General features: G+C 33.0%; 2 protein-coding genes across 2 annotated transcripts in view; both read right to left on the bottom strand.

Moving 5' to 3' along the window:
- LOC103099266 (uncharacterized) overlaps positions 1 to 17360 on the bottom strand; it is a 142444-nt gene that overhangs the window by 87456 nt on the left and 37628 nt on the right. The gene's annotated exons all lie outside the window — the stretch shown is intronic.
- LOC103097596 (uncharacterized) overlaps positions 4009 to 17360 on the bottom strand; it is a 30816-nt gene continuing 17464 nt past the window's right edge. Inside the window, exons 8-11 of the mRNA XM_056793303.1 lie at positions 16075 to 16186; positions 15178 to 15274; positions 12207 to 12386; positions 4009 to 4923 (exon numbers count right to left, since the gene is read on the bottom strand). Of these exons, the coding sequence (XP_056649281.1) occupies positions 4822 to 4923; positions 12207 to 12386; positions 15178 to 15274; positions 16075 to 16186 (491 nt within the window). The 3' untranslated portion in view covers positions 4009 to 4821. The remainder of the gene's footprint in view (positions 4924 to 12206; positions 12387 to 15177; positions 15275 to 16074; positions 16187 to 17360) is intronic.

Below are 17360 nucleotides of genomic sequence, written 5' to 3'. Positions count from 1 at the left end.
TGTGGCTAGGGATAGAAATTTGAAGGCAAGCCCACAAATTGGGGAATGGCTGAAAGTTATGTGATGGAAATATGATAGAATGGTATTGTATTTCAATAAATAATGGAAGAAGGTTTGAGAAAATAATAGGAAGACTTGTAAAGTGTGAAGGAGAGACAAGTAAACAGAGCCAAGGAGAACAATATGGTAATGACAAAAACATTGAACAAATTAGGAATTCTAATCAGTGTAATGACCAACCATGATGCAAGACGCTTAATGAAAAAGTATACTATTTGCCTCCTGATAAATCAAAGACTCAAGAGTACAGAATAAGACATTCGTATTTTTTCAACATGGCCGATATAGAAATTTGATTGACAATATAAATTCATAAAAGAGTTTATTATTCATTTCCCACATTTTATCGGAAAAAGAAAAGACAATTTAAAAAATTTGAAATAACATAAAACAATTTTAAGAGACATAACTTGGAAAACCAACATGACTTTTAAATTGATAAACTTTTAGGTAAAACAGGAAATGCAATTGGAAATTATAAGGATGAAATAACATACTAAAATATCTGAAACGCAGCTAATAAATAGAAAATATAGAAAAATGAACTATGAAAAATTAGAGAAAACTAAATAAAAAATCCACTTTGCAAATGATGAAAATAATGAATAAAACTACAAGTTGATTTTTTGAAAAAGATGAACAAATTTGACAAATCATCAACATGATTAGAAAGATGGAAGAAAATCCAATTAAGAATCTAGAAAATATAATAAAACACAAAACTGGAATCAAATAATTTCCAACTTTATATGATTTTATGATGATAAAACTGAAAATACAAAATAGAGAAAAATCTTCGAGCATGTTAAATATCCAAACTAACAGAATCCCATATAAAGTTCTTTAATAATCCAACTGAGAGAAAGAAATCAAAGTATAAATGAAATGCCATGCCAAAGTGGGAATTCAGGGGATATTGGTGAAAAATTCCTAGTCCTGAATTGAGTCAAACTTTCAAAGAATAATTATAGTATTACTATACACATAAAATATTTACAAAACATTGAGAAAGCACTATTAAATTTCACTGAATAATTATAATCCTAACACCTAAACAAGGGAAGGAAAAATTACAGAAGTCCAGACTTTTAATGAAACTTAATTTAACAATTTTTAGTAAAATTCTGTCAACAAAATACAGTGATTGAGCCAAAAACCAATCTGTGATTAAAAAAATTAGATTTATGCAGGGAATACAAAAGATAGTTTAACATAAGGAAAAGAGTAAAGACAATCATATAGAAAAGAAAAACAACCTAAAGCATATAATTTTTTGATATAGAAAAAAGCCTTTGTCACAATACAACAAACATTTATGCTAAACCACCCTTCACTGACTATATATACAAAATTTAATTTTCAATTTTTTAATCATTAGAGTATGGCTTTGGTGATTGCTTCCTTATAACAGTATGAAGTCTGTACTCAGTATTTAATTTACAGACTTTATATTTCCCAGTCTTCATTCATTATTTCCCTTTATATACATATTTTTATATTGAGTTGTTATAATTCTATTGAATTTCATAATGTAACCTTTAAAAATCTGATTGACATAGCACTAGAAATTGGTTAAGTAGATTAGCACTGACACTGGCCCTAAATTATGATCACCAGTCATGAATAATGAATATTCCCTCTAGCTATTTATAGTTTTCTTTTCTTCCTCAAGGATCACTTCATAATGTTGTTTATACAATTAGTTTGTATATTTCAGTAGTTTGAGGCTAACATGTTATTTGCAGCTATTTATAGTTATTTACAATGTGATTTTTATCTCTATTACTACCCATTGAATCTTTGTGGCTATTATATAGAAATAGTATTGTTTTTTAAGGGTTTCCTTTGTAGAATGTAAATTTGCTATAAATTCTCATCTCAGTTACAATATCTCCTGATTTTTTAGGATTGTCTAAGACATCTGTCAGTTATAAGCAAATAAGAATAACTAGATATACTCCTGTTTTCCTCTCTTTTGGTCCAGGATTTGTCTTTCTTATTACTATTGTATTTCCAGAAAAATTTCAAATAGTATTGGGGAGAGTTGGTATTTTTTCGTTACTCTTATATTTATTGGGATAGCTGCTAGTGTTTCTCAGTTTCATATGATGCTTATTTTTTAGTATAGATTATTGTATATATGTGTATACACACTTAAATGGAAATACATATGTGTGTGCAAGTATCCATATTAAAATATTCCCTATCAGGAGGAAGGGTCCTGTCCAGTCAGTTTTATGATTTCATCTAGGCTGATCACTTAACATCAATGGATGCCTTACATGTTACAATGTCCTTAATGAGGATAGTTTTGGGATATCTCTTAGCTCTAATTTCATTGCCCTCCAACGTGTTCTGTTCACCCATGTCCCAAAGCATAAGTGCTGCCTGTGCCTATGTATAAATCCTAAAGAGGTATCCTTATTCCACTGAGCTTTTATACCTTTATGAGAGAATGAACTGAAATTTTAAGGGGGAAAGTTTTATGAAGTTATTTTCATTGTTATTTAAAATACTTTGATAGAAATTTAAACTAAATTCTATAAGAGAGTGATGAATATAAAACTATACTTTGTAGCTCTTAAAATATGATTTGGAGAGGATTATGACAAAAAAAGTAAGGTAATAAGGAGATCTCATGCACAATATGTATGCTTAAGGGAAATCTATAATATGTACAGATTCTTATATGCATTTCTTTTGTTTATATATAGATTCTGAAACAAAAGTAACAGAGCATCATGAGGGCTTGACTAAAGCCTATTGAGTTCTCTGGGATTATGAACTAATAAAGAGTACTTGGGACAGATTCTTTAAAGCAGGTGGCAGTGGCAATGAAAAGTTGAAAAGGAAAAATAACTAAAAATTTTGTTAGATTAGAATGATTGCTACTTACAAAATGATCATATGGGGGAAATTCCATATTAGTTCTTATAAAAAAGTATAAGTGCTTATTATAACCATTTTTTTCATATGTTATATGTATGATATTAACAATTATTAACCTGTGCAAAAATTATCCTCTATCAAAATAATACTTACTTAAAAATGAAATAATTAAAAGTTAATAAGAAAGCAAAAGAAACATAGAAGTGAAATGATTAAAAGTTAATAATAACAAAAGTAACAGTAATAAAATGATTAAAAGTTCATATAACAAAATTAACATGGAAGTAAAATCCCTTAAAAGTTCTATATAACAAAAGTAACATGGAAGTGAAATGATTAAAAGTTCATATAACAAAAGTAACATGGAAGTAAAATCCCTTAAAAGTTCATATATCAAAAGTAACATGGAAGTAAAATCACTTAAAAGTTCATATAACAAAAGTAACATAGAAGTGAAATGATTAAAAACTTAATAATAACAAAAGTAACATGGAAGTAAAATCCCTTAAAAGTTCATATAACAAAAGTAACATGGAAGTAAATTCCTTAAAAGTTCATATAACAAAAAATAAATGGATATAAAATCCCTTAAAAGTTCATATAACAAAAGTAACATAGAAGTGAAATGATTAAAAACTTAATAATAACAAAAGTAACATGGATATAAAATCCCTTAAAAGTTCATATAACAAAAGTAACATGGAAGTAAAATCCATTAAAAGTTCATATAACAAAAGTTATATGGAGGTAAAATCCTATAAAAGTTCATATAACAAAAGTAACATGGATATAAAATCCCTTAAAAGTTCATTTAACAAAAGTAACATGAAAGTGAAATGATTAAAAGTTAATAATAACAAAAGTAAGAGTAATAAAATGATTAAAAGTTCATATAACAAAAGTAACATAGAAGTAAATTCCTTAAAAGTTCATATAACAAAAGTAACATGGATATAAAATCCCTAAAAAGTTCATATAACAAAAGTAACATGAAAGTGAAATGATTAAAAGTTAATAATAGCAAAAGTAACAGTAATAAAATGATTAAAAGTTCATATAACAAAAGTTACATGGAAGTAAAATCCCTTAAAAGTTCATGTAACAAGAGTTTCATGGAAGTGAAATGATTAAAAGTTAATAATAACAAAAGTAACAGTAATAAAATGATTAAAAGTTCATATAACAAAAGTAACAAGGAAGTTAAATGATTAAAAGTTAATAATAACAAAGGTAATAGTAACAAAATGATTAAAAGTTCATATAACAAAAGTAACATGGAAGTAAATCCCTTAAAAGTTCATATAACAAAAGTAACATAGAAGTGAAATGGTTAAAAACTTAATAATAACAAAAGTAACGTGGAAGTAAAATCCCTTAAAAGTTCATATAACAAAAGTTACATGGAAGTAAAATCCATTAAATGTTCATATAACAAAAGTAACATGGAAGTTAAATCCCTTAAAAGTAAATATAACAAAAGTTACAAATGAAGTAAAATCCCTTAAAATTTTATATAACAAAAGTAACATGGAAGTAAAATCCCTTAAAGGTTCATATAACAAATGTAACATGAAAGTGAAATGATTAAAAGTTAATAATAACAAAAGTAACATTAATAAAATGATTAAAAGTTCATATAACAAAAGTAACATGGATGTAAAATCCCTTAAAAGTTCAAATAACAAAAGTAACATAGAAGTGAAATGATTAAAATTAATAATAACAAAAATAACATGGAACTAAAATCCCTTAAAATTTCCAATAACAAAAGTAACATAGAAGTAAAATGATGAAAAGTAAATATAACAAAAATAATTGCTTTTTCCATTTTTGCCATATCTTTCAGTTTCTGTGTCTTTTTTCCATCAATTTCTATAGTAAGACGAAATGATGATTTTTTTCCCAAAAATCTCTAACTTTCTTAATAGCCTTAAGTATTTTCCGGCGGTCTTTCTTCCTGTTGACTTCGATTTCCTTTGGAAAGAAAAATTAAAAGTGTAATTTTGCATCTACTTATTCAGATGAATAGATTTTCTAATTCTTTACATAATGAACCTGAAAATGAAGCTGCTATAGGATCATTTCTAAAGAACACAGATTTTCCAACAATAGAAAAATATTCCCTAGGTCTGGATGAAGTAAAAAATTACATCGTACAATCCTAAAATACATTAAGGAACTACCGTAATGGTTTGCCGTTGTGAAACGTTTTGGGATTTCATGCATTAATTGTTATTTATCTGGATGAGAGTCCAATGATGCTTGTGCTATTGAAACAATCCCAAATTAAAAAAAAATTAAATGGAAAATTAAATTAAATTAATTAAAACATTCCTGTTTACTTAAGTAAAAGAATGAATAATAAAATCAATCAATACTTAAATGTATTAATAATTTATTTTTAAAATTAAAAATTAAATTAAAATTGAAGGGTCAGAATATCAGACATTTACAGCTTAAAGGAACTTAAATCAAATACTATATTTTAGGAAAATCCTAGAAACATGTTATGAGAGAAAGTATACTTTAAAAACCCTCAAAATTCTATTCTCTTAAGAAATAAATGAATCCAAGTAGAATTTTTTTTTTGTCTAGTAAGTTATCATATTTCATGGATCAAGTATCTCTAGTCAAAGACAAAGGTATCACCCTAACGAGGATTTGCAATTTAGGCCTTATAAAATATGAGATTCTATTTACTATAAATGAAATGAAATTTTGCCATTTTCCATGATTAATGTTTTTTAATCTGTTTCAGTGAAATTAATCTGACTGTTCAAAAACGACAAAACTGCTTTCCTGGTTACCAGTGGTTTGTTTTTTTTTCTTTTTTAATGCACAGAGTTCTAAAAAAGAATGATGGGTGGCTTAGCAAATTGAGAGCTAGGCCTAGAAACAAGAAGGTCCTTAACTCAGATATGGCTGGGGAGGTAGACTCTAAATGATCATCATAATGCAAACACCAACAACATAGAAATTGGTTCTGATCAAGGATACATGTAATACCCAATGAAATTGAGCAACAGATTCAGGAAGGGTGGGGAGAGGGCAGGGAGGGGAAGAATATAATTCTTGTAACCAAGGAATAATGTTCTAAAAATTGACTAATAAATTAAATTTTTTTAAAAGTCCTTAATTCAAATGTGGCCTCACATACTCTTTTTTTTTTTTTTCATTTCATTTCATTTTATTTATTTTTAATTTGGTCAATTTCAAACATTAATCCTTGGTTACAAAAATCATATACTATCCCTCCCTCCCCTCCCCGGCGCCTGCCCTTCCCATTGCTGATGCGCAATTCCACTGGGTATTACATGTGTTCTTGATCATAACCTGTTTCCATGCTGTTGATGTTTGCACTAGGATGTTCCTTTATGGTCAACATCCCCAAACATATCCCCCTAGACCCATGTAATCAAGCAGTTGTTTTTCTTTGGTGTTTCTACTCCCCCAGTTTTTCTTCTGAATGTGAATACTGTTCTTTCTCATAGATCCCTCTGGGTTCTTCAGGATCACTGCATTGCCACTAATGGAAAAATCCATTACATTCGATTGTACCACAGTGTATCAGTCTCTGTGTACAATGTTCTCCTGGTTCTGCTCCTTTCACTCTGCATTACTTCTTGGAGGCTGTTCCAGTTCCCATGGAATTCCTCTATTTTATTATTCCTTTGAGCACAATAGTAATTCCATCACCAACATATACCATAATTTGTTCAGCCACTCCCCAATTGAAGGGCATCCCCTCATTTTCCAATTTTTTGCCACCAAAAAGAGTGCAGCTATGAATATTCGTGTACATGTCTTTTTCCTTATTATCTCTTTGAGGTACAAACCCAGCAGTGTTATGGCTAAATCAAAGGGCAGACAGTCTTTTAGCCCCTTTTGGGCATAGTTCCAAATGGCCCTCCAGAATGGTTGGATCAATTCACAAGTCTGCCAGCAATGCAAATATCCCAACTTTTCCACACCCCCTTCTTTCTCCCCATCATTCATTACTTTCTTTTGCTGTCATGTTAGCCAATCTTCCAGGTATGAGATGAGTTGTTTTGATTTGCATTTCTCTGATTATTAGAGATTTAGAACACTGTTTCATGTGCTTATTAATAGTTTTGATTCCTTTGACTGAAAATTGCCTATTCATGTCCCTTGCTCATTTATTAATTATAGAATGGCTTGATTTTTTTGGACAATTGATTTACTTCTTTGTCAGTTTGAGTAATTAGACCTTTGTCAGAGATTTTGTTATGAAGATTGTTTCCCAATTTGTTACTTCCCTTCTAATTTTGGTTGCATTGGTTTTGTTTGTACAAAACTTTTTTAATTTGATGGAATCAAAATTATTTATTTTACATTTTGTCCCAAAAGCTATGATGTTTCGGCTTGTCATAGACTGTCTTGCTGAGGTCACTTATCCCAAGTCTATTCCACTGATCCTCCTTTCTGCCTCTTAGCCATTACCAAATTGTTTTGATGACCACTGCTTTATAGTATAGTTTGAGATCTGGTACTACAAAGGCCACCTTCCTTTCCGTTTTTTTTTTTTTTCATTATTTCCCTGGATATCCTTGATCTTTTATTCTTCTCCAAATGAACTTTGAGCTTTTCTTTGATGTTTGATAGAATTCCTTTGTTAATTCATCAGGCCCTAGGGATGTTTTTCTTAAGGAGATCTTTGATGGCTTGTTCAATTTCTTTTTCTGATATGGGATTATTTAAGAATTCTATTTCTTCTTATGTTAATCTAGGCAATTTATATTTTTGTAAACATTCATCTATATCACCTATATTAGCATATTTTTTGCCATATAATTGGGCAATAGAGTTTTTAATGATTGCCTTCATTTCCTCTTCACTGGAGGTGTGGTCTCCCTTTTCATCTCCACTATTACCTTGTTTTTCTTCTTTCCTTTTTTTTTATTAGATTGACCAGTAGAGTTTGTCTATTTTGTTTGTTTGTTTTTTTCAAAATACCAGCTTCTAGTTTTACATTAGTACAATAGTTCTTTCACTTTCACTTTTATTTATTTCTCCCTTAATTTTTAGGATCTCTAATTTAGTTTTCTTCTAGGGATTTTTAATTTGTTCACTTTCAAGTTTTTTGATTTGCACATTGACCTCTACCCTCCTTAATTTGTTAATATATGAACTCAAAGATATAAATTTCCCCCTGAATCCTGCTTTGGCTGCATCCCATAGATTTTGAAAGGATATCTCATCATTGTCATTTTCTTCAATGAAATTAATGTTTTGATGATTTGTTCTCTAGCCAATTTTGGAGAATCATATTATGTAATTTCCAAATAATTTTTGATTTGGCTCTCCACATACCTTTACTGATCATTATTTTTATTGCATTATGATCTGAAAAGTTTGCATTTATTATTTCTGCTTTTCTGCTTTTGTTTGCCATGTTTTCATAATCTAGTATATGGTCAATCTTTGTGAATGTACCATGTGCTTCTGAAAAGGAGATGTATTCCTTTTAGTACCTATTTATTTTTCTCCATAGACCTATTAACCCTAATTTTTCTAAGATTTCATCCACATCTTTTATCTCTTTCTTATTTATTTTTTGATTTGGTTTATCTAAATTTGATAGTGGTAGATTATGGTCTCCCACTAGTATAGTTTTACTATCTATTACCTCCTTCAATTCCACTAGTTTCTCCTTTGGAAATTTGGATGCTATACCATTTGGTGCATACTTGTTGATTAGTGATATTTCTTCATTGTCTATACTCCATTTTATCAGGATGGATTTACCTTCCTTATCCCTTTTAATCAGATCTATTTTTACTTTGGCTTTGTCAGATATCATGATTGCAACTCCTGCCGCCTTTCTATCACTTGAGGCCCAACAGGTTTTGCTCCAAACTTTGATTCTAACCTTGTGAGTATCTACTCGCCTCAGGTGTGTTTCTTGTAGACAACATATGGTAGGATTTTGGATTCTAATCCACTCTCCTATTTGCTTTCATTTTATGGGTGATTTCATCCCATTCACATTCAATGTTAGGATTGTCACTTTTGTATTCTCCAGCATTTTGATATCCTCTCCTAGTTCTGTCCTTTCTTCTTTTGCTACATCTTTTTAAACTGGTGGTTTACTTTTAATCAATTCCCCTAATCCCCTCCCTTAATATGCTTCCCATTCTGGCCCCTCCCTTTTTGTTCCCTTCTTTTTTTTAGGGTCTCTTACGTTCCCTCCCCCCTCTCTTTACCTCCCTTTTTGTACTTTTCTCCAACCTACCCAACTTAGTTTTCCCTTCTCACATTCCCTGTCAGATAAGATAGAATTAAAGATGGTCTAGATTCTCTTCCCGATCAGAATGGATTTCACTGAGAGTAAGGTTCATGTATTACCTATTAGCATTCTCTTTCTCTCCGTCTAATAAGAGTATTCTTCCCCTCCCCTGCCCATTTGTATCTTTGTGTGATAAAGATTATACTATTTATTTTATTTCTTGAAGTATCTCTTCGTGCCATCTTTGATTCCCCCCTCCTTTTTTGCATATCATCTCATAGCCCCTTAGTGCCCCAGTCTCTTCCTGTGAATGATTCTTCTAATTACCATGATATTGAATATAATTTTTGAGAGTTACAAATAACATTTCCCCCATATATTAATACATATAATTTGATCTAATTTAAGCCCTTAAAAAAGAAAGATTGAATAAAAATTTTTTTTCCACTTTTCCCTCTCTTATTTACCATTTCATGTTTCTCTTGATCTAGTGTTTGGATATCAAACTTTCCACTTATAGTTCTGTTTTTTTCTTTACAAATACTGGGAAATCTTCTATTTTGTTGAATGCCCATATTTTCCCCTGCAAGTATATAGTCAATTTTGATGGATAGGTGATCCTTGGTTGAAGACCCAATTCTCTTGCCTATCATGTTCTAGGTTTTGTGGTCCTTTAGTGTGGAAGCTGCCACTTGTATTTCCTTTGTAGCTTGAGTTTTTCCTCTGTAAAAATTTTCCAGGGTCAATAACTTCTTTTTGTTTTCCTTGGAGGGAGGTTGTTGCTCCTGGTCACAATTTACCATCACTGTAGAGGTTTTTCCTTCCCATTTTAGTCAGAAATCTGAGTGAGATGGGAAGGAACTCTGTGTATGGAGCTAAGGAGCAAGGATTTTGCCCGAGGCAAGCTCCAGAATCTCCGCAGCTTCTGCTGTTTGCTGCCCTTCTCTGTGATATCTTCCCAGGAGCACCCATGGTCTGTGCTTTTCAGGCTGCTGGGGTTTCACATGTAGCTGCTCTCAGGGGTAGGTCTTTTGTGGTCTTAGTTAGTTCCCAAGGACCTAGAGCTGCTTCTTACTCATTCGCTGATTCAGGAGCAAGCTGGCTCTGACTCTGGTTCCATAGGTGGAGTGGGGGAGGTTAGATCAGCTCACATTTTGAAGGGAGCTTTTTCACCCCCTTATAGTGTGGAAATACCCAAATTCCACATACCTTTAATGCTGGGCCCTACTGTAGAGTCTCTTTATTCTTATGAATTTGGGTTTTTGGTCTTTTGAGGTAGTCTATTATGAGTGGGTACTGAGAAGAGGAAGTCGTGCTTCTAGACTACCACCATGTTTACCTGGAATCCCAACCACTCTTTTTTTAAAAAAACCCTCATCTTCCACTTTAGAATCAATATTATGTATTGGTCATAAGGCAGAAGAGCAGTAAAGGCTAGGCAATGGGCATTAAGTGACTTACCCATGGTCACACGTGTAAACCTTAAAATTTCCTAGACTTATAAATGTTGGAAATTTCACCATTGGGAAATTTCATACTTGGAAAATTTCTTACTGATAGTCTATTGGAATGTGAACCCCATTGGCATGGGAGGTTCCTCCTCCTCCCTTCTTAAGATTACTTTAGGACAGAAACCTTTTGCTGAACAATGGAAAGGGCTTTGACCTATGCTTAAGCATAGAACAGGAAGTTCCTTGAGTCATGATTGATTTTAGAATTGATACAAAAGAGATACTTGGAATGACAGAACCAGGTCTTGGAAATTACAATCTCCACCCTACTCAGTGCTAACAGGATTTAGGAAGGGCTGCAGCATAGATCAAAATTTAATTATTCCAATCTCCACCCTACTCAGGGTAACAGGATTTAGGAAGGGCTGCAGCAAAGGTTCAAGATTTAATTATTTGAGAATATGACCTTCAACAGACAGACATGTGTAAAGCCACAGACCTCTGGGCGGTCCTGGGTTAACCTAGAGCCACCATTGGCACAGGGAAGACATGGACAGTGATTGGTAGATGTGAGAACTGAGGGGAGGGAACTTGGATGGTTTCCTTAAAGATAGTGGGGTCTGAGGACTAGGGGGGGTTGGTTGGAGAGGTTTTGCTCTGAGAGATGGTGCTCTGAGAAGGTCTGAAGGAAGCTGGAGGTAGAAGCCCCTGAGACTGTTTCTCCATTTTGGTCACGTGAGTGATAGGGACTGATCTCTTTTCTTTGCCTCAGCTATCTAGGGGCTTGGGCCTTTTGGCCCAGCCTAAACAGAAGAGGTATTTAAGCCCTATTCCCTTCTCTCCCCTTTCTCTCTCCCTCTCTCTCTATCTCTAATATCTTTTTTCCTCCTGTTTGTAATTAAACTCCATAAATGGTTGACTGCTGACTTGAGTTTTCATTTAGGAATTACATAGCTGAATTCCTTGGTGACCTTAAATTAATATATATCAGTCTTTTAAAGTGATTTCCTTGTCACACACAGCTGGGAAATGTCTGATGTCAAATTTGAACCCAGGATCTCTCATCTACAGGCCTGGCTTTCAATCCACTGAGCTACCCAGCTCCCCCCTCACATACTCTCGATACTCTTGCTAGCAGTGTGACCCTCAGCAAGTCACTCACTACCCACTCCTTGCCCAGATCCTACTCCTCTTCTTCCTTGGAATTAATACATGGGTATTGATTCCAAGATGGAATGGTAGGTTTTTAAAAATAAATAATAAATATAAATAAAAAGAAATGACCACATGTTAGGAATACTAAAAAGGGGAGGGGGGAATTTAACAAATCACAATCAAAAAGAAATCTCCCTTGATACTACATTCAAAAGGAGGTTAACGTGATTTCTTTAAAACCATAAGATTGGCCAATAGATCATATATAGGATTTCCCATTTTTGTATTATGTTTTATATACTCTCTCCATAAAATTAGTGATTATATATATATATATATATATATATATATATATATATGTTTTCTAATGGATTGTAAAAAATAAAGTCAATTCTTGAACTTACTTTTAGAGAGCAATTGTCCAGTGTAAGGAGTTTTTCACCATTTATTCCTTTACAATAAAATTTTACAACATACTCCTCCATTCCAATGCTCCATAACCAATTACCAACTTCAATATTTGTCCACTCTGTTGGCAATGTTTTAGGGGCTTCAGTAGAATAAGGACAGTAATCATCCAATACCTAGAGGTCAAGAGACACAATATTTAAAAAGCTTCCATGGCTATATATTAATATAACCATAGACAGCAAAAACTCAAAGGAGCCTTAGAGACCATTTGTTCCAAAATCATCCCTCATTTCACAGTTCGTTTTTTTATAAATTTTGCTTTTCAAGGCTGCTGTATTTCTTATCCCCACCACCCTTTTCTTTCATCTGTATGTCAAAAATTCACAGAACAACAAGAGATCTGAAGTGAGTTTTGTAAACCAGGAAAAAAACTTTATTTTTTGCAATGAAAATATTTTGGAGCCTTTTTAAAAATAGCAGTATTCTAAAACAGGCAAAATACTCGATATATTTTCACTTGAGTGATGACTTTGTAAGGGAATGTATTAATACTAAAATGTTTCCACCTACTCCAAGTTAAGACAAGATGAGAGGAAAATTATCTACATCCAAAGTGTATTCAGTTATTCTCCATGGCCAAAATAAATTGAACTAAAATCTACCTTTACCCAGGTAGTTTTGTCTTTTCTTTGGCCAGGAACACAGGCCACTTTACCCAATATCCACCCAGGAAGGAAGTTGAGGCAACTTGGCCTGGTGGGAGCTGCTGGGGTTTCTGGGTCATGGGAGGCAGAGGAGGAGTCATCATCAGGTTCTAAGACTAGAAGTTAGATTAGCTAGGTGTTAGCTAACTTTAGAATCTAGTGATGGTTCTTATAAAGGCAAAGAACCCTCAAGTCCCCAATTCCCTCTTCCAGTGTCTGATATCCATAACTTTCCAATTGAGGTTACCATATCAGTTGAGAAACTGGTCAGGAACTATTAAAGTGCATCCTAGCTTTTTGTCTATTTCTACTGATGGGTAATATTTCTAGAAAGTAAATGGAAACAAATCTTACTTTTTTTTTTACAAGATTTTGGCAAGTTGACCATCATGATTACAAATTTTAAATATATTCGATGTTGTCACCTTTAGGTTTGGAGGAAAGCTTGTATTTTATTGCCATTTATTATTTTATAAGTAAAAGAAAATTGAAAAAAATATGCCCATCTCCATTAGACAGTGTTGTGGGGGTCCTTTTTCAGTATCTATTAAGAGATGGGGCCATCCTTGGAGGATTCAAAAGAATTCCTAATGTGAGGCAATTCAGAATTGTATTCTTGCTACCTAGACCACAAACAAAATTGGGCAGGTCAGAAATACCTCCTAATGCCTGGTGGGTGATGAAATCTTTAGTTGGACTTACTCATATGTACATGTGTATCTATTTATTTATGTATGTGTAAAAATATGTGTGAAGATCAATAGATATGTTCTCAATTGACCTCACACCTCATATTCTTTTTTTTATTTTTAATATTTTTTCAAGTTTATATGACTCATTTTCTTTCCCTTTACCCCTCCCAGAAGCAATAAGCAATTCTACTGGATTGTACAAATGTTAACCCTTGATATCTAATTTTATATTATTCATTTTTACCATAGAGCTCAAACCCCAAATCATATATTCATATAAACAAGTTCTAAGTGTTAAGTCTTAAGTTTTTCTTTTTCATTTCTATTCCTATAGTTCTCTCTCTCAATATAGATAGCATTCTTCCTCATAAGTCCTTCAGGAATGTCCTGGACTATTGTATGCTGCTAGTAGTAAAGTTCATTATGTTGGATAGTTCTACAATGTTTCACTTTCAGTATATATCATTCGATTGGTTCTGCTCATTTCACTGTGCTTCAGTTCATGGAGGTCTTTCCAGTTCATATAGAAATCAAGTAGGTCATCATTCCTTATAACACAATAGTATTCCATCACCAACATATACCACAATTTGTTTAGTCATTCCCTAATTGAGGAACATCCCCTCATTTTCCAATTTTTGCCACCACAAAGAGCTCAGCTATGAATATTTTGTATACACATTTTTCCTTATTATCTCTTTGGAGTACAAACCCAGCAGTGGTATTGCTGGATCAAAGGATATGTGTTCTGTTAAAGCCCTTTGCTCATAATTCCAAATTTCCCTCCAGAATGCTTGTATTAATTCACAACTCCACTAGCAATGCATTAGTGTCCCAATTCTGCCATATCCCCTTCAACATTTATTATTTTCCTTCATTGTCATATTGGCCCATCTGTGGCTCTCATGTTCTTTTTTTTGCTCAGTAACACAGGCACAGTAAATCAAGACATACACATGCAATCTCTCCTCTTATTTTGCCAACAACCGACAGTTGTATTTCTTGGTAAACTTTTACCATTTTACCTACCTGTTATTTTTAAAATATTGTACAGCCCCTTCAAAGACCCCTTCTGTCTCATGGAGGGAAAATTATCCTAATATGTTATCACTTCCTACCTGCATCAGCCCATAACAATTCAACTTGCACTTTTCTCTAGGTTAAGTGTATTTCAATACTCTCTGCCATAATTTTAGAAAAATTTCAGCCAACAATATTCTGAGGCCAAAAGTTGAATCAGTTATCCTTTGTCCTTAGAACATCCAAATACAGAGAATTCAAATGTTTTAAGAGTTCTTAATCATTCCCTTTTCTTGAGAGAGGTTCTTGAATGATCTCTGGGAACAAAAAAGAGACTTCAAGGCCAAACAGTTGCCGCTATGGTACTTTTGCTCCTTACTCAGGTAATTTTATTCCTATGCATACTGATTAATAATTATGACAGAATGTTAACTCCTCAATCCAAGGTAAATTATAGTTTTCTAATTTAAGAGAAAGCTCACTCTCTAGTAATTTAAATGGGGAAACAAACTTCACTCTTTGATAAATTTAACATAATGAAAATTTACCTCTTGATCAATTTCTTCCCACTTGTGCACATTCTTTACTTGTTTGTCATGTTTTTTAAAATGAAAGAAGTTCCACAGCTTGCATTCTTTGATATTGCTAGAATCATACAACATTTGAGAGGGAAATAATTATTAAAACAAAAAATACATTCTACTATGACACAAAAAAGATCTTAAATAGATGCACACTATAAAAATTTCATGAATTTCAATTCTGAAAAAAAAAGACAAAGCTACATGTTAAAAGAGTTTGGAGTTACACTTTTTGTAGGATACGTGCTATGTCAGCACATGTATTAGAGAAGGGGCAAGATCAAATTTGGCGCTATAGGTAAAAATATAAAACTAGATATGGAAGCCAGTTAAGTTAAATATGTGTGCATATGGCACAATATCATTTCTCTACTTCTTCCTCCTCCACATTAACCACAACTAATACATGATTTGTCTTGTAAGGAGTGATGGGGTCACTGATTTAGATCTGAAGTAACACTAGATGTCAACTTGTAATATTTTATAGATGGGAAGTCTGTAACCTATTGATCAGAAAATACTTGAATTTGAACACATGACTAGGTGATAAAACTCCAGTCTGAATGCAGATAACTCAGATTCCATGTCCTATACTTTTCCCACTAAGTTGTTATTATCAGACTCAAAAAGAAATGGATCTCTCTGGGTCACATCCATAAACTGTGAATTTGACACTTTTACTCTATGCCAGCACCCATTTGAGGAAGATGTGAACAACTGAGAAAATTCATATAAATAATGTTCTTTTGTAGAAAGGGGCAAAAAACATAGCAAACAGTAGCCAAAGAGGTAAATTCCAGGAGAAATAAAATGTTTTGTTTATTAAGAATATTGTTATCCATATATAAAAAGTACATCTCTTACCGGAACCAGGAAAATCTCTTTTTAGCCTTTCCATCTGTAGGTTTTCCAGTGCTAATAATCTCTTCCTCCACTACTATTTCATCTTCTTCTTTTTCTTTTTTTATTGGGGTCTCTAAGAAAAATAAATAATTCAAGGAGTACAACAGTACACAAATATTTTACTAGGATTAGCAAGGGACAACAGCAATCTTTCATTGGTTACTATTGCTGACCAAGGCTTAGACATCTTATAAAGTGAAGAACCTACCTTTGGCCTTGATTTTAGAGCCAGAAGCCATGAACTCACAGCTGGGAAGGTAACTATCTGAATATCTTCTCCGGGCCTCATTTTTCTCACCTCCAAAATGAAGGGATTAAAGTGGGTGGTCTTTGAGGTTCCTTCTAAGACTGATGATCTAGAATATCTACCAAGAAAATACTAGTCCCGCTGCAAGGGCAGTTTAAAACAAATAAAGCTAGATTGAAGAAGACTTAAAAGGATGAGACAGTCAAAAATGTTGATTAATCAGTTGGCATTGGTGGTGGTGATCCTTATGTTTGAAAAGTACCAGTGACATCACAGAATAATATCTTAACTTGTGTATGAATTGGATTTAAGTGAGTTGCACAAAATTGTCAGCCTCACTCCTTCTTGCAGAATCATCTAAATCCTGTGGCAAGACAAAAGTCTGGATGACTGACACTGAACCTAGATGATTGACACTGAACCTAAATGACTTTAGTGTCTTAGATGTCCAACCAAACTCTACGCACTCCACAGTGCTTACTTCAGCTACATTCATGGCTACTGAAGCAAATTTTCTCATCCACCTATTCCAGGAGGAGGTCTTCACAAGCCTGGAGTAGATATCAACCTAACTTAACCCATCTGTTCAGTTTTAACAGGCTGCTCCACATGCTACAACTTCTTGGAACCACAGGTGAGTGCTGAGTGACAAGTAGACACCAAAGGTAGACAAGCAGCCCTGAAAAGCTTTCAGCAAGACCTCACACTAGAGGTTCTAATATTCTCTGAACAACAATCATATTAATTGTTGGTACTTGGCAGCCAAAAAAAAGTCAGCCCCTGAACTACAGCATTCATTTTCCAACTGTTGCTCAATTCACCAGTATTCATTCTTCCAGATCTCAGATTCATAAGGCTGAACCAGATTTCCTTCTGTTAGCAATGACAGTGATACTCCAAATGTTCACAGATGCACAGTGCAAAAGGAATGCAAGTAATGGACGGCACCCAGGAAAAAGGTGTTTTCTAATGAACCATTTATAAAAGTGATATTTATAGC

This window comes from Monodelphis domestica, chromosome 4 (assembly GCF_027887165.1).
Source record: "Monodelphis domestica isolate mMonDom1 chromosome 4, mMonDom1.pri, whole genome shotgun sequence".
Lineage (NCBI taxonomy): Eukaryota > Metazoa > Chordata > Mammalia > Didelphimorphia > Didelphidae > Monodelphis > Monodelphis domestica.
The sequence above is the reverse complement of the archived record's forward strand: the minus strand, read 5'-3'. Positions and strand labels throughout refer to the sequence as shown.